The sequence below is a fragment of the Periplaneta americana genome, chromosome 9, assembly GCF_040183065.1.
Source record: "Periplaneta americana isolate PAMFEO1 chromosome 9, P.americana_PAMFEO1_priV1, whole genome shotgun sequence".
Taxonomy (NCBI): domain Eukaryota; kingdom Metazoa; phylum Arthropoda; class Insecta; order Blattodea; family Blattidae; genus Periplaneta; species Periplaneta americana.
This window is the reverse complement of record NC_091125.1, coordinates 5,356,500-5,379,538: the sequence shown is the minus strand read 5'-3', so window position 1 is coordinate 5,379,538 and position 23,039 is coordinate 5,356,500. Positions and strand designations below refer to the sequence as shown.

Genomic DNA, 23,039 nt, shown 5'->3' with positions numbered 1-23,039 from the left:
CTTGATTTGTTTAGCTTAGTTGTATGCCTGCCACAAATCCAGAAATATCTGAAATAGTCCCAAACTTTCCTAACAAATATTTTCCATTATTCAGTTTTACCCTAACAATTAGGGCTGGATTTAGGTATAGTGCCCCAGGGCTGGATTTAGGTATAGTGCCCCTAGCCAGTGCTAAAATTTTCCACCCTGCCCCAACTCCCATAAACAGTTTATGAGCAACTATTATTAGTTTTAAGGGGACACTCAACTATATTTTGGAACTTTTTTCCTATTTGACCAATCTTTTTCAAATTTGGAGAAAAAGTTTAATGTACACGTGGAAAGTAACATGCAAAATCTCATCTCATTAGATCCAATACTTTTCAAATAAAAAATATTTCAATTTTTAATCAATCATTAATTGAAATATCACTTTTAATTATTTTTTATTTTTTGGCTTTGTGCATTTGACTGTGACTTCTCAATGAAGAGAGGAAGAATTCTGCGTACTGATTTAGTTCTGTCACGTAAATTAGTGTAGAAATTTAATTTTTCATTTCTATGACACTTTTTCTCCAATTTTTAAGTTGATTGTCCCCTTAAATGAAATGTTACAATGTAGAAAAGAAATTACTGGAATCAAAATACATGGATCATACTTGTGAATTATAAAGATTTCATTCGCACTTTCTTCAAAGAGAAAGCATTTATGATATCATGAATGCAAAGAAAAATATTCAAATTTATTCATTGTTGAAACGAAATTGATTTGTGAATGTTAGGCTGTGGTTTATTTTTAAGCATTGGTTTTGTTAATGGTATGTAATTATTACGAGTACTTCTCACTTGGATTAGAAGTATAAAGTAAATTTAACAGCAAACTCCAACTATTTGCGGAATAAAACTTTCATACAGGATTATGTAGTGCACGTGCTGGAAGAGATTAAATAGTATTGTAGACTATAGAGTATATTGGAAATGTAACTGAGAGTTGTGGTTACTATTCATAGCGATAATTAGAAAACGCACATCCAACTTGATTTTCAACACTGCATTCTTGTTTATACAAGCAGTTGTATTTAAGTAGTTTCATGGTATAATAACGTGATACTGGCATTAAAATATAATTATGCAGCTGCACACTTTCCTTTTACTCTCGATACAACAGCGACAATGCTATACCAAAACATTATCCGACTTCCACAAGTTGTTCAAGAACAAACTGCAGAAAAGATTTACCAACAAGTGTTTCAAAAATAAATTTCACTGTAAAATGAAAATGAAAAAGGAAGAGTAAGAGAAAGAGAAAATGCCGCCCTCCCAGGAAATTGCTGCCCTAGGTTTCCTAGGCCTAAATCCAGCACTGGTAACAGTTTGATCAGTTCTCTTCGTGAATCCTACTCATGTGTGAATATGATTCAAGTGTCATTCTTATTTATTCTTCCAATTGATTTATTGTTTATTTAAAACAGGATGTTTCTTACAAAATGCCATATTTTTATGTGTTTCAATTTTTAAAATTAATTTGCATTTTTCACAGACAGCGTTCGAACTTTTTACTGGATTAAGGGGAGACTGTACTTCCATATCTAACAATGTTAAATTCCTCAATTTTGATTCAATTTTTCTCAGAGGTTATGAAAGCTACGAATGTAGAAAAATAGGGCTTATGTAATACTCCTTTATGTATATAACCACTGAGCGGTTGGGGAAAAAAAAAACAAATCTATAACATTTTTTGCATTAAGAATTACTATAATTTATTTATTATTTTTGCTGAAGTTAGAAATGATCTTAACTTTTTTAATATACTGTGTAAAATCCCATCACATTGATGTTGTATATTGAGTTCAGCCATCTGGGCACAATACTTTCTGAGAAAAATGCACCACTGTCACAAAAATAAGGAAGTGGAGAAAAATGGTGTCAATTCGCCATATCTTGCAATGTTAAATTTTTCAATTTTGGGAGAACTTCTCTCAGAAGTGATAAAAGATAGGAATGTAGAAAAATAGGGCATATATGTGACATACTTTTATGTTTAGAATTGGGTAAATAAATTTAGAATTCCACGAAGTGTTTTACAGAAAAAAAATTAAAAAATAACATTTTTTACATTTAGAATTATTACAGTATTTCTACTGAAGATAGGGCTAAAAGCTGACAATTAGAAAATATAAAATCATATTATAATTTTACACATATTAAACTACCGAGAATGGTAAAAACCTAAATTTATTTATTTATTTATTTATTTTTTTGTCAAAGTTCAGTGTACAGACTCCCCTTAAAGGGTTAGGTACAGCTTACAGCAGTAAAATTTTTGGAAATATGCAGCATTTTTTGTCTTCATTATTGTATCTTGTACAATAATGAAAATTGATATGTATAAAAAACTGTTATTCTGTTATATGGAAAAAATATTCATACTTTCCAGTGAACAAGCGTTTCCCTCATAACTCATAAACTTGTTAACATTTTCATGTTCTCTCTTTTATTTTATTTTTAAAACTAATGTTTACAATATCATACTCTTTCAAGTACATTCCTTAATAAATAATATTTTTTCTATTTTGTATTAGAAGAAAATACTGATATTTCACCATTTTTTTAAATGAATTTATTTTTTATCAGACAATCTATCTAAGGTAGAGAAGTGATTTTGCATCATATTGTAGATATGACCTGCATAAATACACACAAAAAATTTCATCACAGAATGTTGGATAGTTTTTGAGTTATGTGGGAAACGCTTCATCACTGCACAGTGTACTGAATTTTGGGGGGGGGGGGGGGGGACTAAATTTTTTTTAAACCGCAAAATATTTTTTCCATATAGCAGAAAGACAGTGTTTCACACATACTAATTTTCATTACTGTACAAGATACAGTAATGAAGGGAAAAAATGTTCAATATTTCCAAAATTGTACTGCTGTAAGCTGCGCCTGACTCCTTAACCCAGATGTTCCTGAACTATTCTTAAGCCCAGCATTCCGTCCTTCTGGAAGGAGGTCAGGATAATCTACTGTCTGCACTGCTTCTTCAACTACTGCTGTGCTGTAGCTTTGTTTCGCAAAATGTTTTGCAGGAGGCACGTGAGTTTGACCACCTGGAGGAGGAGGTCAAGCTGGAAGGAGCGACAGAAGAGGGTGAAGTCTCTACTGAGGGGTGAGTGCATTGTGTGATCATTTATTTGTTGTTGGTTTCACTGCTTTATTTTTATTATAGCATCGAAGAATAGAAATGTGTAATTAATGTTAACATGATTTTTGTTCAAATGAATGACTTAATATTCCGAATTGCCATGTCTACCTGTAAATCTGTCTGTTTATGTGGTTGTCTATTTGTATGTCAGTCTGTCTTCTCTCTTGTTCTGTCTGTCTATCTGTCCAACATTCCACCTACCATCCACCCACGCGTCCGTCAATGTGAATGTAAGCCCACGTATGGAAGCAATTTGTAAGTATATTAATTTCTTTGTAAACAGTTTACTCTCATTTTCCACTTGCAGTGTCCAAACCATAGAAGTGGATCAGATTAATGTAATTGCTCCACATTTTTACTTTAAAATTTGAATATTTTTATGTTATTATATGATTCAGTTGCTACAGCAGGTGGAATTTGTGAACTGTTTTGCATTTATTGTCATACTGGACTATGACTAAGAAACTTTCATGGAGAAATCCACACAATGAAGACAGCTGGGAAATTCTATTAATTCCGAAAAAATCTGTGTACTAAATTGTAGTTGATTTTGTAAAGCTGGTATTCAGGTGTGTCTTGGCCCATAGCTCAGACAAAACGTAAGGGCACAGAATTACTCGTATGTCTACACTGCTTAATGATGGAAATTGGTCATAGTATGACCATTTTGCTAAATATCAAATTTAAATGACAATCACACCAAAATGAAGTATTTAAATTTCTTTCTCTTTGTAGCTGACATTTTAAGTGTTGGCTATTACTGCTAGAAGGAATTTGTTTGCTCAATGGATGTACTCTGTAGAGAAAATATTTGTCAGACGAGTAGCTAACTTATGACGGAATAATTATTTCTATGTCTTTGAAAAGTCAGTGGATTTCTAATCCTATTCTTTTTTATTACCTGTATTTCCTTTTGAACGTTACTAATCGTGTCTTTAAATGAAGGTATTTCTCCAGGCAACTTATGCTCTTTAATAAAAAAAATGAACATCGCACTACTAGTTCTAGAATCAGCAGTAGCTACCATTCTATCTTGGCATGAAGATTGGTTATTAAAGCTTTTATGCCCCAATCACGATGGAAAGGCACAATGTGTAAAGCATTTTAATATTCTCTAGGACATTTATTGTACAGCGACATTAAGATGTATGAAATTCCCATGAATACAAGTACTTCACGGAAGATGATAGGATGAAAATTATTAACGATTATAAGGAAAACATTTGAAACTGCATGTAGTCCAAAACTTTATTGACATATTCAAAATCTAATTCCAAATTTTAATGCTGTGTTAAAACCTTATTAACAGTTTTAATGTGGCTATTATTTATTTGTTCAAATTCCATCTCGCTCGTAAGTTTCCAGCAGAAATAATGTGAATATTTGTAGTTATATGTGCTATCAGCTTTTTCACAAATGAATCTCAACGAAATTATACTGATTCTCATGTAGAGTCCATTATGAGGATAGTTTCCAGTAACACTGACATTGAAAGAATTATTTCTAGAGGACTTCGCAAAAATTTCGCAAGATTGACAATTTTCACGAATAAGGACAAACCCTGTTATTTGCCTGAACGTGTAAAAACAAAAGAGGTTTTGTATAATTTTAGTTTTATTTAAAAAATTCAGCAATGTATAAACATTTTGAAAAGGCACCAGAATAAAGCCTACTGCGCATTTATTCACGAATAGGTTGTGTCATTCACATTGTAGTAATATTTGAAATTGTTCGTGTTATGTGAAATAATTTTTATTAGCAATAATTGTGTCCACACCTGTGGAGTAACGGTCACCGCGTCTGGCTGCGAAACCAGGTGGCCCGGGTTCGAATCCCGGTCGGGGCAAGTTACCTGGTTGAGGTTTTTTTCGGGGTTTTCCCTCAACCCAATACGAGCAAATGCTGGGTAACTTTCGGTGCTGGACCCCGGACTCATTTCGCCGGCATTATCACCTTCATATCATTCAGATGCTAAATAACCTAGATGTTGATACAGCGTCGTAAAAAAAAAATAACCCTGTGGAGTAACAGTCAGCGCGTCTGGCCGCGAAACCAGGTGGCCTGGGTTCGAATCCCGGTCGGGGCAAGTTACCTGGTTGAGGTTTTTTCCGGGGTTTTCCCTGAACCCAATATGAGTAAATGCTGAGTAACTTTCGGTGCTGGACACTGGACTCATTTCACCGGCATTATCACCTTCATTTCATTCAGACGCTGAATAACCTAGATGTTGATACAGCATCGTAAAATAACCCAATAAAATGAAAATAAAAGAATAATTGTCAAATAATCCTCCAAAGATATATTGTTTAGCATAAATTTCCTAAATAAATGATTCTAGTGGACTGTATAGCCTAGTAACTTCTGGTAAATGTACATTGCTGTAGTAACTTATTCTCTAAACAATGTACACCCCTGACTAACGATTTCTTTACATGCTGCAATCACAATACTCACAAAGTGCAATCTGATAAACAGCAGTTCGTAACCTTGCCACGCCCACTTTATTTTACAAGACTTTGAGCCAGAGACGTATCTTAATGTTATTAGTAGTTGAAGCATGAAAGAATGTAACTTGTGAGAGCCCGCTGAATTGTGACACCACTCCTTACTACAGGCATGAGGGATCCAAATTTGCGGATACAAATGTGTATGTCACATGACCTCTCACCATGCAAACACTCGTTTGATTTGTAGACACGATTTCAGAACGATTATATTTATCTTAGAAAAGTATGCATGATAAAGGTTTGTAAACCATTTAGAACATCTTTGATGTGAGCTGCGATTAATGTCGGAATTTCGCTGCAAGAGCAGCTATGTTGTATGTTCTTCATTAATTACTTTTCATATCATAGATCTATATTCTAAACAAAAATGAAACATTGGGACGAACGCAGATGTAGTAGCCATCCCTCATTACCCAAATGAGTCAGATGTAGACTACTGTTATAATATCAATATGTAACCGGTCGAGGTGGATTCCCTTAACCCTAGATGGACCAAGCTTTTTTTAGTAACACTCTGGAGCAAGGGAGGGTTAATTAATGTCCATCATTATATTTTACCTTTATGGTTATATTTACAATTTTTGCGGAAGTATTATTTCTTTATTGAGTGATTTAAATAAGAAATAATGTATTTTAAGAAACAAATATTTTTTTATGTCTTGAAAATTGTCAAATTAAATTAATTATTGAAAGTTAGTGCTTGAACAAATTCTTATACATCATTCACATCTTCATTCAGATTCATCCACCTCATTCACACACTCACAGCGTATGTTTGTCTTTTGACTGTGTTTTCTACACATACAATTTGTATTTTCCACAAACAATGGTTGTTTTTGCTACTTTGTTTAGTTTTTCACTCTTGGTGCTACACTGTTTGCTACATGTATAGCACCTCCCTTTCCCTGATGGCTGCTGCTGATTCTGGGTTGTTTTGGTGATTTTATTCTTGAGGATGGCGGCCATTGACATAATGATATTGGTCTGCAGTCCAATTATCGTTGCAGCACGATGTTCCACGTTTGGTTTGATTAGTTGTAACCTCAGTTTCTGTAGATAAAAGCGCCGCCTGTTTGTTTTCTTTTTGTACCATTCTGGGAAAGTCATAATGTACAATGTATAAGTATTTATGCACGCAATATCAATTAGGGTGTAAAATACTGATAACGGCCAATGACGGGTACCTCTCTTAGTAGTATACATCCTGGCCATTTTATCTATGGTGTCAACAGAGCCTTTGGTTGAGTTATAGATTAAATTTTTATCTGATTTTTTTTTCCATCTTCAGAAAATTTGGCATCTTTATGTGATGACAGCATGATTAGGTTCTTCTTAGGTTTACGAATATACGGCACTAACATGACAGGTGATTTTCCAAATGCAGGGTCAGTGAATGCGAACTTTCTTGAGTGCAATTCTCTTCCAGTTATGGTTTCAGTTCTTCAGGAATATGTTTGCGATTATTTTTCATGGAACCAACTAAAGTAATTTTACACTCGTACAGATGTTCAGCAAACCATATGTTGCGCGAAGCGCATGGCGCATGCGCTAGCGGAACTTCCCGAGTGCTCTCAGTAGCTTCGTTTCATTGGTTGAAGATGGACGCTCCTATTCCAGCTCCCGACGCGTGTGAAGTGCTATCAGTGAAAAAGTTTCTGAATGAACAGGGCATAGCGCCGATTGAAATTGATCGCCAGCTGTGCCAGGTCTATGGGCCTAACATCATGAGCAAGCAGATGGTGCGTTGCTCCACAAGGTCGTCTGTGATGATGGTCGGCCTCCCACTGCGCTCCTCGTCATGCACATTTTGGCGTCCTGCTGAAAATTGTCTACAGCAGCGACGCACCATCTGCTTGCTCATGACCTGGCACAGCTGACGATAAATTTCAATCGGCGCTATGCCCTATGGATTCAAAAACTTTATCATTGATCGCACTTCACACGCAGCGGGAGCTGGAATAGGAACGTCCATCTTCAACCAATGAAACGAAGCTACTGAGACCACTCGGGAAGTTCCGCTAGCACATGCGCCATGCCAGGACATTACTCTATCACTTACGCGCAGTCGCTTTGCGCAACATATGGTTTGCTAGCTGTGGGACGAGTGGGAAAGTTACTTTATGGACGCGCCTCGTAATAAAATGTTGGTTTCCAAATAAGTACATTGTTACAATAAGTTCATTGTTGTAACATAGTCCCGCACCATGGCGTCGTGGTCTAAGGCATCGTGCCTAGGACTCGCGTTTACTGAATGGCGCTAGTTCCGAGTTCTCATGGGGGAAGAAATTTTCTCATGAAATTTCGGCCAGTGTATGGACCGGTGCCCACCCAGCATCGTGATGCACTTAGGGAGCTACGATAGGTAGCTAAAATCCGGTTTCACAAACCAGTTATAACGGCTGAGGGGATCATCCTGCTAACCATACGATACCTCCATTCTGGATGGATGATCGTCCACCTCTGCTTCGGCATGTGGACGTGAGGCCAGCTGCCAGTTGGTCGGTCTTGGCCCTTCATGGGCTGTAGCGCCATGGATTAACTTTTTTTTGTTGTAACATACATTTATAATTTCGAAAAGAAAAAAAATTGTTACAAGTTGGACCAAGGGAGGGTTATTTTGTGACCACTTCGAAATTTGGTCCGTATAATTAGGTTTTCAACCAAAAAAAACTTGATTGTCTTTATTGGATCATAAACTTTATACTATTTCTGACACAAAATGAGAATACCATGGTCTGAACATGTTCTATACTATAATAGCAATAGTTTTAAAAAAGTGTGGACATAAATTGACCCTCCCTTGGTCCATCTAGGGTTAAGTTGGTTACCGGGGGGGGGGGATGCAATGGTGGCTCTAGTGCTTTCCTATCTCCGTGGTCCTGTCCCACAGTTTCGAGCGACTTCCGAATTGTGTGGCCCAACAGGGGGCTCAGCAACGAAGCAATAGTGGACCCTTCATATTGCCCCTATATGCAAGTTTAGTTGCCAAGCCCCGACCAGAGGCCACGTACATTCACGTAGAGCCCCAATGGGAAGCCATGGCGATTTAGACGCCCCGGTGTCCGACTCTGCTCGCCGGGGCGGATATATCGCTCCGAGGTGTTACCGCTGACTGATGGGTGTCGCAGTGTAATCAACCACAAGTCTCCAGAAGCTGAGTGCAACCTCGGATTGCTCCGACTTTGGTGGGTGGGTCGGAGCTAGCCGAGTAGTCTGGCTGTTGTGTTCAGTGTAGTGGGGAGCCACTGGCGGTTATTCCCGTGGTAGGGGCATAAAACTGCGACATGCCTCTGGTGTAAGACTTGCCGTTAGGTGTATAATGCCCAGTTTGAAGGGTAACTTGCGTGAGGTGGGTTGCTTGTGATCGGGCTGTGGGGAGGGGGAGTTGTTCTCATAGCTGGCACAGACTGTGAAGAATTTTCTAGGTGTCTTTTCTTACGGTGGCAGGCTGACGCAGACGGTTCCATAGGGGGGGGGGCAGTTCATTATGTCATCGCGCTCTTCTCCCCCTCACTCAGAAAAACATCATAAAAAACAGAAGATAGCAATAGACACGACTGCTGGTAATATGACGAATATTGCAATGGACTTGGACCCTGAGAAAGTTACAGTTAATGTGCTGCCTCCAAAGTTTATTAGTATCACATTGGATGGAACAGAGAAGACAATGAAGAACATCAGTCCATTTTGCGTGAGAGGCGCTCTGGACGGACTCGTTGGGAAGGTCAAAATGCAACTCGACTACGCAACGGTAGTCTCCTCATCGAGACAATATCTCCAAAACTGTGTGAGATGCTGTTGAAATCGAAGATGTTAGGCTCTTACTCTATTAAAGCTGAACGGCACTCCTCACTGAACACCACATGGGGAGTAGTGCATACTGATTCTCTGGATGATATGTCTGATGAAGAGATCCACCTAGAACTGGTGGAGCAGTACGTCTTCAAGTCTTACCATTTATTATGTAAGCAGGACGGACGGACTGTTCCCCTGAGCACTGTCTTTTTGACCTTCGAAAAGCTTGTCCTACCAGAATACATCCTTGACGGGTACGAGCGTGTCCCAGTTCGTGCGTATGTGCCGAACCTAATGCGGTGCTTTAGGTGCCAGCAGTTCGAACTTACGCAAAAACATTGCACTAACGATATCATTTATGTGCAAAGTGTGGCGGTGCTGATCATGGGGATTCCCCATGTACCGGTGCCGAGCACTGTGTAAATTGTTCTGGGCACCACGCCGCTAATTCTAAAAATTTCCCAAAGTATTGATGGATATTCAAGAGCTCTGAGTCCGAGAAAATATTATGTTTCTTGAGGCACGTAAGCGTATTTTAAATGAACAAGGCAACGGAAAAGTCCTATGCCTCAGTAAAAAAAAGAAACAGAGGGCTTCCATACAAACGCCACCTCTTGCAAATATTCCTGGGAAGTGAATTGAGATCGCTACTCAGACATATGCGGACGTTGCCACTCAGACTGCTGAGTCAGACGATACGTGTGGCCTTGATATCAGGCCTTATGTTCCAGAAAACGTCACTGCTGTGGCGACAGACAAAGACTCAAGGCCTGGTAGATCGCCGTGACGTCGCACTCCTTGTTCGGGTGATGGGTCGAGATCCCGCACTCGATCAAGATCACGATCAGGTGTGCGGCGATCTGCGAGTGAGTCCCCACGGTTGAGGGCTAAGCAGTCGCAGTCAAAGGCACCAACTCTTGAAAAGATAAGAAGAGAACATCCCCTGTGAGGCCATCACCATGATTTAGCTCCTCTTGATGACTGATATTGTAAGGTGGAACGTGAACGGTGTACGCAGCAGATATACAGAACTACAACAATTGATCTATCATGAGAACCCTGCTATTTTATGTCTTCAGGAGACACACCTCCGACCTGAAAACTCCCTGAGTATCTCGGGATACTACGTTCACCGGTACAATCACCTTGCTAGTATTTGTGCTAATGGAGGTTGTGCCCTCCTACTCCACCAAAGTATATTTTCCTCTGTCATCAATATTACCACTCTCATCAATGCATGGCCGCAACAACTCTTCCTGGCATTCAGTTTTCAACAGTCTGTGTGTATATGTCCCCCAGATACTTCTTTCACACTTCATGAAATTGAACATATTCTCTCGCTGGTATCTCCTCCATATCTGGTAGTGGGTGACTTCAATACATCCCACCACTCATGGGGCTCAAATTCCGATGATGACAAAGAAAATGAAATGGCAGAGGTATGTACCCGTCACTACTCCATTCGAATGTGTATGTCCACTTTACGACCTGCGGAATCGCTCTCCCCAAACTGGATTATTAAAAAGGCGGGCTGGTCGGATTTTCGGAGTCCATATCATTCGATGATAATGGATATAAAAGTGTGGACTCAGTAGTAGAACATTTCTCAAATGTGGTTATAAAAGCAGCGGAATTATCTATCCCCTGGTCGTCCTGCAGGCCAAAACTCTTCTCTTTCCCCTGGAGGACGGATGCCTGCAGAGATGCAATCCCAGACCGCAAGCGTGCGTTACGCCAATTTGAGCGCCATCCGACCCAAGAAAATTTTGTCCAGTTTAAACGTCTTTGAGCCAAAGCTCGTCGCATTGTGTGCGATGCTAAGCAGACGTCCTGGACAAACTACGTCAGTGCATTGAAAAAGAACGTCCCAGCTAACATCATATGGGAAACGTAGTTCTGTAATCCCGGGCCTTCTGAACAATGGAGTAATGACCACCAGTCCCATAGAAATGGCTGAAATATTTGCTACCACTTTTGGACAAATAAGCAGCTCAAGGAATTCTGACCCGGAATTTCTGAAAATCCAAGATGCTGCAGAAAGACGGAACATAAATTTTAAATCTGATAACAATGAAGATTACAATGCACTGTTCACATCCGAGCAGCTGGAGGTGGCACGAGACACATCCCCTGACACCTCCCCTGGCCGTGACAACATCCATAACTGCATGCTTCACCGTCTTCTTCCAGCTGGTAAATCCTTTCTTCTGCCATTATTCAACAGAATCTGGACTGAGGGTATATTTCCATCTGCTTGGCATTCCGCAATTGTAATCCAGTTCCAGAAACCGGGAAAGGATCCTTCTTTACTCGCAATTATAAGCCAATTTGTCTAACCAGCTGCATATGCAAGGTTATGGAAAAGATGATAAGCAAATGCCTGATGTGGGTACTCGAATCGGAAAACCAATTATCTAATATCCAATGTGGGTTTCGTAAGCACAGATCCGCCGTATACCATCTTGTTCTGCAGGAGACAGCCATTAGAGATGCTGTCCTCAACAAGGAGCATCTTGTGGCAGTCTTCTTTGACCTAGAGCAGTGTTTCCCAACCTTTTTAAGTTCGCAGCACCCTTGGGAATAACATTAAAAACTGGGGGCAACCTTTCTTACATTAAAAATAAACTCGTATATTCATTTATTGAAAGATGAAATAATAAGTACCGTACATCATAACAAAATGCAGTAAACTTTACTACAATAACTGAGTAAAAATACATCAATAGAGTTTTGTTCGATTGATCATTAATGTGAAACTTATGATTGATGCTTAGAGCACAGGTACGTGATATTGGGCCTCACTTGACAATGCAACACGCAAATCATCCTCAAGTTTATTCAGTCTATTTCTTGCTTTGCATTTTGTCACCATAGCAGAGAAGGCTTGCTCTTATAGATAGGATGTTGAAAAGGGCAAAAGTGCCTTAATTGCTTTCTTCATTAGGATAGGATACTCCTCTCTCAGGTGAAGCCAAAAAGCAGCTACCAATGCCTCACTCTTGGTGAACTTACCTCTGAGTGTGGAATCAGTGCAAAGATCAATAAATCCATCTTCGTTCGCAAGCACTGAAATCTATTTTCTCTGCAATATCTACGAAATCAAATGGTGAGACAACCCTGTCGAGATTAATAGTGGAAATAGATGGAAAATACATCTTGCAATCTTGATAAGTTATCACAAATGCGGTCTTTCAGCTTACCCAGATCTTTATCTCCTGCCAGATTGAGAAGAGATGGTAAGTTCGACAGATCTCCTTCCTGAACTGTAGATCTCCAAGTACTAAGTTTTCTTTTAAAACCTTTCATTTTATTGGTTGAGAAATTTGTTGTTTCCTGTCGACCTCACATTGAAACATTCAGTTCATTCAGTTTATGAAAAATATCTGCCAGATACGACAGTTCCAAACATCAAGAATCACTTAGTAACAGCTCATGAAATGTGTCTTGATTTTCATCCTTTAAAAAGTTTTCACCTGTTCAATACATGACCCCGCGATAACCACCTTACTTCTGTGTGAAGTAACAAAGAGGTATGAGGTGCATCAGTTACGCGACATAACTGTTCAAAAATCCTGCACTTTAAAGGTCGAGACTTCATGTAGTTCACCATTTTCATAACTTGGTTAAACACTGGAGCAAAGTCTTCATTACACGCTTTCATGACTAATGCCTCTCTGAGCAAAAAACATTGAGTAATAATTATGGATGGATTTTCATTGAGAGCTCTGGCAGTAAAACTTTAAAATTTCCCAGACATAGATGGCGTACCATCCGTACATTATATCACAACAGTCTTTCCATGAAAGATCATGGTCATTGAGAAAGCAATTAATAGAAACGAAAATATCGTGGCCTGTGGCTGTAATCTCCAGTGGTCTACAGAACAGAAACTGCTTACTAATATCTTCATCATCACTTTTTCTGATAAAACCAAGGAGTTGCGGTTTGTCGCCAATATCGATGCTCTCATCTACTTACAAAGCAAATATTCTATCAGTTTTTATTTTCTCCAAGACTTGTTCGTTGATATTGCATGACACTTCACATATCCTGCGGCTGACTGTATTGTTGGAGAGAGGAATTTTCGAAACTTGATCAGCTGCTCCTTCGTCAAGAATTGTTGAAACTATAACTTTACATGCCTATGATTTCCTCTCCAAGAGTATGAGGTTTCTTTTTTTAGCTATCAGTTCTGCTACTTTAAATGAGGCTTCAAGAGCAGTGTCAGCTATGGTCAGAAAAATACATCGCGCTTTTCTGTGACACACTGGGATGCTTTGTTGTAAGATGGCGCTTCAGTTTGCTAGTTACCATGGCTTTGTTGCTGAGTGTTTCGCCACAAACTAAACACACAGGGATAGGATTTTCCTCCATACGCTAAGTAACTGTCCAGGTATGATCTTTTCTTTCGTTTGTCTTCTTTATGTGTTGCATTTGACGGTCTGGGAGAAACTCTAGTCGTAGGAGCCAACTTTTCACTTTCATTATCCTGGCATTTAGGTTTAACAATGAACTTATCCATATCAAAACACTATGAATCAACGCAAAGAAAACAACTGAAAGCGGCAGCACAACTCGTACAATTTTATTATATTCTGTTGAAGTCTCGGGAATGTTCTTGAGGAAGCGTGTAGTCTATACTAGTATACTGAATCAGGAATGTTCAGCAGGGATTGGCTCTAATGCCTTCTGCCGGAGCCGGATACAAGTATAATTGAATCATCGAAAAGTATTGATGTGTAGTGCATGAGAGTAATTAATGTGACTTATTTTATTTCAAGACCTTACAAGATTTTAGCCTTAAGTAGACAGTAATTTTTTTTGGTTTATTTAAATATCTCGTGGCACCCTTTAGCCGATCACGCGGCACCTTAGGGTGCCAGGGCACACCGGTTGGGAACCACTGACCTAGAGAAAGCTTACTATACCACATGACGTTATGGAATTCTGCAAAGTCTGCTTGATCGGGGACTTCGTAGCAGTCTCCCATCGTTTATTGTGAAGTTAATGGCAGAGCTGTATTTCCGAGTTCGAGTAGGCACCACACTTTCTAACGAACATGTTCAAGAAAACGGCGTTCTGCAGGGGTCTTAAGTGTTGTTCTTTTCTGCATTGCGGTCAATGGAATTGCCCACTGTGTGGGTGACCGAGTATCTTCTCTGTTGTATGTTGACTATTTCAGCTTCTACTACAGCTCCCGATATCTTCCATCCATCGGTCGACAGTTTCAGCTGGTCATCAACGTGCTATCAGAATGGGCTGTTCGCAATGGCTTTAAATTCTCTACTCAAAAAACGCAGTGTGTCCACTTTTACAACCATCCTGAATTTCTTCCACATAATGAACTGCGTCTTAATGGACTGGAGTTGCAATATACAGACACAGCGAAATGTTTGGGCCTTATCTTTGATTATAAATTAATGTGGGAGTCGCATATACGTGACTTGAGAAGGCGTTGTGAAAAATCGTTAAAGATTTTACGCCTTTTGTCAGGGGTGCAGATCGCATAGTGCTTTTACGGCTTTATCGTTCTCTTGTCTGATCAAAGTTGAATTATGGCTGTTTTATTTATGGCTCAGCAAATAAATCTAAATTACGACTTTTAGATACTGTCCATCATCTAGTAGGAATTCGACTCGCTACAGGTGCCTTTGGATCGAGTCGGATAGCGAGCCTGTATAGTGAAGCAGGTGAACCATCACTGTATCGGCGACGTAATGTCCTGTTGTGCTCATATGCGGTTAAGCTCCGCTCGCAGCCTGAGCACAATTCCTACGACTGTTTCCATCATTCGTCTCTTTACGGCCGATACAGTGAAAATCCACAGAGACTTCGTCCAGCAGTTGTGCGAGTTCGTGAACTGCTTTCTGAGCTCGACATCCATCTACCATCAGTTCGCACACTGGAGTATACCACCACTCCACCGTGGATTATGCGACATCCAATGTTTGATGTAAGTCTGAAACGAAGTTTTAAGAATTTTACACCAGCTTTTGTTTGTAGACTTCGTTTTAGTGAACTTTTATCATGCTTTCCAAATTATTCTTTTGGTCTTACTGACGGATCCCAGGTGAGTGATTGTGTTGGTTGCTCCTTCGTTGCAAATGGACAAATATTTAAATATAAACTGAGCGAATATACCAGTGTTTTACTGCAAAGTATATGCTTTTTACAGAGCTTTGTTGTTTTTAATTAGACAACTTTGGGGCAGATATCTAATCTGCTCCGACTCTTTAAGTGCCATTGTCTCTGCAGTCTTTCCATTCAGATGGTCTGCGCTAGAGGGAAATAAATTACAAATAATAAAGAATAGTGTTCGAGTTTGGGATTTGTCCACAAGAGCGTCACGACACGAAGTTTTACTCACCCGGTTGAGGATTGGCCACTGTCATGTGACACATGGCCATCTCCTACGTGGCAAGCCTCAGCTGGAGTGTTATATGCCGTGTCCATCGGCAATATGGAATCCGTCCGACTTTACACGACGCTTTTGGACTTGATTTTAATTGTACAAATGCAATTCTGAGAATTTTTTTATCGAGTACTGGACTTGACAGGGTGATTTAGTTTTTTATTGACTCGTTTTATTTATCCTCCTGACCCTTTACACCCGGAGGTTATATTTGTTATTTAGTATATATTTTTTAACAAATTTGACATTCGGATCTTTTACATCCGAGTATTTAAAAATGCGTCAGATAAGTTATTTGTGGTGGCGTTCATTTTATTATTTTATTGTTTCTTTTTAAATATTAGGTAGGGTCTGAGAACTGCTCTCTGTTACGATTTTTATGCATCACCTTGTTGAACCTGCATTAGTGAACCTTGTTTTAACTGTGACAACGCTTTGTAGTTCTTTTAAGCATTCTGGTTATTGTTTGTGTTTCTGTTCTGTGAAGGATTTTAGACAAGGGCGCAAATAGCCATAGTAGCTAATGGGCCCTTTTTAAACCCCACTAATTAACTCGATATGTAAGAATTGATAGTAATTTAAACCATTCATGAGCCACTGCTGTGGAGGAGTAACGGTTAGCATTTCTGACCGTTAAACTAGCGGGCCCGGGTTGAAATCCTGGTCGGGACATTTGTCTGGTTGAGGTCTTTTCTGGTGTTTTCTCTCAGCATATTAAGAGCAAATGCTGGTAACTTTCGGCACTGCACTTTTTACTCATTTCACTAGCATTATCACTTTCATCTCACTGAGATGCTAGATAACTAACTATAGGTGTTGATAAAGCGTCATAAAATAACCAATTAAACCTATTTATGAGAATTAACTTCAGTAGAATTGTTTAGTACGAGTACGTCCAAATATTCTTCGTATTACTTCCTGATTACTAAGCATAACACAGAGTGAGCCACCGGCGTAGCACAGTCGTTTAAGACACTTGCCTGCCGACCCGGAGTTGCGTTCGAGCACGAGTTCGATTCTCGCTTGGGCCCATTACCTGGTTGGGGTTTTTCCTATGTTTTCCCCAACCACAAGGCAAATGTCAGGTAATCTATGGCGAATCCACGGCCTCATCTCCAAATACCATCTTGCTATCATCAATCCTATCGACGCTAAATAACCTCTTAGTTAATACAGCGTCGTTAAATAACCAAGTACAATAAAATAATACAGGGTGATTTACGAGGAAGAAATGTCATATAGTCATGTGTCCTAATTTAAATATTTTCAGTGTTACACTTATTTGAATTTATTAAATAAAATACCTTTTTTTTAAATATTAAAGGTAAAAAAAATTACAAATTTTGAATGAACTATTCAGCAGTATCACTTCTTCAATCGGCTAATGTTCTGAAGCTAAAACATGTTGTCAATTACTTTGTACAGATTTTTTTTCAATTTACAATTTCAACATTACATCATTCTTACGCACTTATCACAAAAATAGTTTCAAATCATACGACTTTACCAACTGATGTACAGTCTTGAAGAATTTACCAGAGTTGCGTAATTTGTAACAGTTGTTTAATAAACGCATAAGAAAATGTAATTCATTCTTTATCTGTAATATTTTTTTAACCATAAACTCAAGAATAATGGTATTTTACAAACAATTTTAAATTAACGTATCTCTGAAAATATTGAGATTAAGACACTGTCATGTTCATATGACATTTTATGCTCAGAATATCTTCGGAAATAATCTATGTAAGCGACGGTAAATCCTCGTGAATCACACAGTGTATTATGATATTTCCTGCTTTAGTCTTAATTGTTCGAACTAAGAGCCCATTTTCTTCACAGTATTGGAATGCCAGCTGCTAGCAACAGTATTACAGAAGATGAGTGCCTTCAGACTGGTGAGGAAACTTACAAATGTGATGTTTGTGAAAAGTGGTTTCACGACTTGGCAAGGCACAAGAGCCATGCTCATTTACACACGAGCAAGAGCCCGTTCATTTGCGATGTTTGTGGAAAGAATTGTTTGCAATTGGATCGACTCAAAAGACACTCACATCTTCACGCAAGGGAGAAGGCATTCAGTTGTGATATATGTGGAAAGAAATTTGCGGCTTCTCGTAGTTTAAGAAAACATGCAGTTGTACACACAGGGAAGAAGGCATTCAGTTGTGATATATGTGGAAAGAAATTTTCGGCTTCTCGTAGTTTAAGAAAACATGCAGTTGTACACACAGGGGAGAAGGCATTCAGTTGTAATATATGCGGAAAGAAATTTACGCAGTCTAATAGTCTAAAAAGGCATTCACTCATACACACAGGGGAGAAGACATTTAGTTGTGATATATGTGGAAAGGAATTTACTCAATCTAATGATCTAAAAAAGCATGCACTTATACACAGAGGGGAGAAGACATTTAGTTGTGATATATGTGGAAAAAAATTTTTGCAATGTGGTGATCTAAAACGACATGCACTCGTACACACTGGGGAGGAGCCATTTATTTGTGATGTATGTGGAAAGAAATTTTTGCAATCTGGTGATTTGAAACGACACGCACTCATACACACAGGGGAGAAGCCATTTAGTTGTGATGTATGTGGAAAGAAATTTACGCAGTCTAATGCTCTAAAGAGGCACGCACTCGTACACACAGGGGAGAAGCCATTTAGTTGTGATATATGTGGAAAAAAATTCACGCAATCTGGTGATCTAAAAAAGCATGCGCTCATACACACAGGGGAGAAGACATTTAGTTGTGATATATGTGGAAAGAAATTTACGCGGGCTGGTATTTTAAAAAACCATGCACTCATACACACAGGAGAGAAGGCATTTAGTTGTGATATATGTGGAAAGAAATTTACGCGGTCTGGTAGTTTAAAAAAGCATTCACTCATACACACAGGGGAGAAGGCATTTAGTTGTGATATATGTGGAAAGAAATTTACTCAATCTAATGATCTAAAAAAGCATTCACTCATACACACAGGGGAGAAGACATTTATTTGTGATATATGTGGAAAAAAATTTTTGCAATCTGGTGATCTAAATCGGCACTCACTCGTACACACAGGGGAGAAGGCATTCAGTTGCGATATATGTGGAAAGAAATTTACGCAGTCTAATGGTCTAAAGAGGCACGCACTTGTACACACAGGGGAGAAGCCATTTGGTTGTAATATATGTGAAAAGAAATTTACTCAATCGAATGATCTGAAAAAGCATGCACTCATACACAGGGGAGAAGGCATTCAATTGTGATATGTGTGGAAAGAAATTTTCAGAATTTTGTCGTCTAAAAAAGCATGTTCTATTGCACACAAGGGAGAAAGAATTCAGTTGTGATATATGGCGAAAAAAATTTATAGAATCTGGTAGTCTAAAAAAGTATGAACTCGTTAACACAGGGGAGAAGGCATTCTGTTGTGATGAATGTGGAAAAAATTTTCAGAATATACTAATCTGAAAAAAAGAATTCTGCACTCATACACACAGAAGATTAGCCATTCGATTGTATCATATGTGGTAAGAAATTTTCGTAATCTTGTAGTTTAAAGAAGCATGCACTCGAACACATAGGGGAGAAGGCATTCAGTTGTCATATATTTGAGAAGGAATTTTCGAAATCTGATAGTTTAAAAAAACGTGCGCTTGTGTGCGCGAGAGGAGGTATTCAGTTGTGATATATGTGGGAAAAGAATCTCGGAATCTGGTAATGTAAAAAGTATACACTTTTTCACTTCAGGCAGAAGCCATTCTGTTGTTATTTATATTGAAAGAAGTTTGCCAATTCGAGGGATGTGAAAGAGCATCCACTGGTACATACAAACCGTTGACACAGTGAAACACTTGGAAAGAAATACAAGCTCCTAATTAAATTTTTTATTTTTACAGCACCGGGTTGAACAGGTCACTAAACCTAATTTTTGCGTGGTGAATTCAAATCTGTTAACTATTTTTTTCGTATTACATACGGTTTTTTTTTTGCCATGCAGACAAATATTTAATATTTTAGTAATTTATATTTTTACGTTCATTTTAAAATTCGTTACACCATGCAAAGCATGATACTATCTCAGTTGTTCAGACGCAACAGTTTAAAATGAAATACGAAACTTCAAACATATCTTATGAAAGCTATTTTTTATTTCGCTTCATTGAAAATGAACGCTTAGTTGACATGCATTGTGGTTCAGACGAGGGTTATGTCTTATTAAATACCAACAATAGTCAGCCATCCTGAAGACTTCTCATCGACCCTAGCACCTCGTTTCCATCTCTTTTATAACCTGATGGAATCGCTCACCCCACCGTTCACTTAGTGTTCCTAAGTTTACCAGAAAATATTCAGGCTGAGAATGCAGAAAATTTAAGTCAAGCTTATAGTACATCCGAGTGGTTTTAAATTTACGAGCATGGTTTTCGCAACATGCTAATGTTGGTCATTTTTAACATTACCCAGAACCTTGTTATTAACATGGCGTGTGGATGTTATTAACATCCTTGAATGAGTCGCAAGCCTGAATCTCTAAGTCAGTCATAATATTTCTAAAATCAGAATCCTTAATCAGTTTCTGGATCAGTGGACCATCGCAACGTCTTCTCTCACTTTTGATTTGGCAACTTGTGAAATTTCTGAACAAGGTATTGAAAACAAAGATCACTTTTGTAAAAAGCTTTGACAAATTGCTTCATTATTCCTAATTTTATGTGTGAAGGTGCTTGCGAAACTTTTTGTGAGTCCATTTAGTGGAACATTTGTAACACTCTATGCATCATGGACGTTGAGTGTTGGTGTCATTTGAAATGGGAACAAATGGAATATTATGTTAATTGATTTATTGATTGGATTTTTTTAGAGAGCCACTTTTTAAACTATTATATTTTGTAACAGATTACTTCAAAAATGCAAAAAAAATTATAAGCTATTATATTTTACATAGAACTATGCTGATTTCAGGTTGCTTTCGAGTAAGAAATAACTTTAAAAATAATATACTGAAGATATGTGAGAGTTTAGTGATGATTGAGAATTGCCAATAAAGAAGACAAAATTATCTAAAAAAATATCCGATACAGAAAATGCAGAAAGTTACAGATACACTTAAACATAAAATATTTCATATCACAGAAGACACAACTTCCGCTGAAAATTCAAATAATTCCGATATAATGCAGAAACTGATAGACTTCTTCCATGAAACAGACGACAGAAATCTCAAAATACAAATATTAACAATTTTTTAAAGTTGGTCCTGCAGTAAAATTCAACATCATTTTAATAACACCACTCACATGATACGAATTTCTAAACAAGTAGGAGCAGAGAAGGGGATTTTGGCTACTCCTAATCCTAAATCTGGAAAAAGTTTGGCAACATTTATAGTAGACAATGTTGTTCAATTTTATAATTCTGATGATGTGAGGAGGGTTATGGCTGACAAAAAAATTGTGTTTCAGTTAAAGAAGCTGGAAAGAGAATTCACAAACAGAAAAGATTAATACTATGAAATCTTAAGCTAACTTACCAGTGTTTCAAAGAGCAATATCCGTATATCAAAATAAGATTTTAAAAAATTTTCAAACTCAGACCAAAGGAATGTGTACTCCCTGGAACAAGTGGCACGCACTCAGTTTGTGTCTATGTTCATCATGAAAATGTTAAAATAATGCTTGATTGAATTAATAATGTTATAATATTCCTTTGAAATTTTTAACATTACTCAATATAAATAACATAACCATATATTCGACTGATGGTACCAACAAGCATAAGTGGTACGAGGTATCTTACAACTTCATTCTTTTGTTCCACTAACACAATCTCAGGCCATAATAAAGAACTATTCACTTCAAAGTGAGAGTAAAGTGGTGGACATTAAATAGAATTGGTTGTAGATGATTAGTTTTAAAAGTGCAGTGTTGTGTAAACTGTAGTAATCATTCTTACAAGTGTTTTTTTTTTTTTACAAAAATAATATTTAAATACAGTACTATATCACATAAATTACGTGAAAGAGTGATATTCTGACCGTAGAACAGTGTAAAGTGGTCACACGACTCTCATCCAGAGCTGCACCTGCACATCGTCTTGCAACAGTACTTATGCAGCTTGGTGAATCATTTAATTATTCTTCAACGGCTCAAGAGTAGCATTCTGATTTTGTTAAGGGTGTTAAAATAATTTCAAGGTATTTAAGGATTTTTCCTGTAATTTTAAAGTAAGCCGCTGCCATTAAAACATATTTTTATGTGTTGAAATGTTTTTTTAAAACAAAGTTAACAAACTCATATTTTTATATTATTATGCGAAGAACAAAATATGTACTGTCACCTTCAAATTGAGACAAAGAGCAAATCTCTGTGATGACTATTAGTGGAGTTAATCACGTTTAACAGTAATGATGCGCGAACTATTTCAGAATCTTTGATATCGCATACCTACTACAATAATCGACATAGACAACAATAATAAAACACGTATTTATTTTTTCAATCCATAGAATGTGTAAAATTCGTTTTATCTAAATCAGAGACATGAAAGTCTTCGAGGTTACATTTGTGCGAGTTGACGTGGAATTACTCATTTTATCTTGCGCAAATTTTTATTTTAAGAAACTCCAAGCAGAAGCACACACGCACACACACATATAAAATTATTCTCCTCACATATATAATTGGGTATATTACACTATAAACGTTACTAATGATCGTCAATGCACGTGACCGTCTCAAGATTAAAATGTATAACTCCGTGATTACTGACTGTGTGTATGTTGTACGATAGCTGCATAGCTGCAAGCTTGAGCTAACGCGGCGCGTCAGAACGAAACAGAACAGATATCCAGCCTTTCCTAAATCATCCTAGAAGTAAATGCGCTACAGACTTGGGGTTTGTTTTAAAAATAACTTCCATGTTCGAAGGACATTTCTCCCGCTTTGACCCCTCGTTCCAGTCAACACCAAAGAAGTTTTCTGCTGGCTGAATTTTTCTTGTTTTCGTATAAAATTTCTGACTATGACTGAAAAGAAAGAGACATTCTGCATTTTCTTATCATTCATATGTAGATTTAAACTTACGTATACGTCGAGAGTGAATGTTTCTTTACCAAGAGTAAAAACAAAAAATTTCTAACGGAT

General features: G+C 37.9%; 1 protein-coding gene across 3 annotated transcripts in view; it reads left to right on the top strand.

Moving 5' to 3' along the window:
- LOC138705739 (zinc finger protein 729-like) overlaps nucleotides 1-22,154 on the top strand; it is a 45,649-nt gene extending 23,495 nt beyond the window's left edge. For 2 of the 3 annotated variants that reach the window (XM_069834321.1, XM_069834320.1), the window contains 2 exons: nucleotides 3,069-3,148; nucleotides 17,741-22,154. In XM_069834321.1, coding sequence (XP_069690422.1) covers nucleotides 3,069-3,148; nucleotides 17,741-19,160 — 1,500 coding nt within the window. In that variant the 3' untranslated portion in view covers nucleotides 19,161-22,154. Of the gene's footprint in view, nucleotides 1-3,068; nucleotides 3,149-15,117; nucleotides 15,440-17,740 lie in introns of those variants that run through there. The other variant, XM_069834322.1, reaches the window with a different exon arrangement.
- The last annotated feature ends 885 nt before the right edge of the window (nucleotides 22,155-23,039 follow it).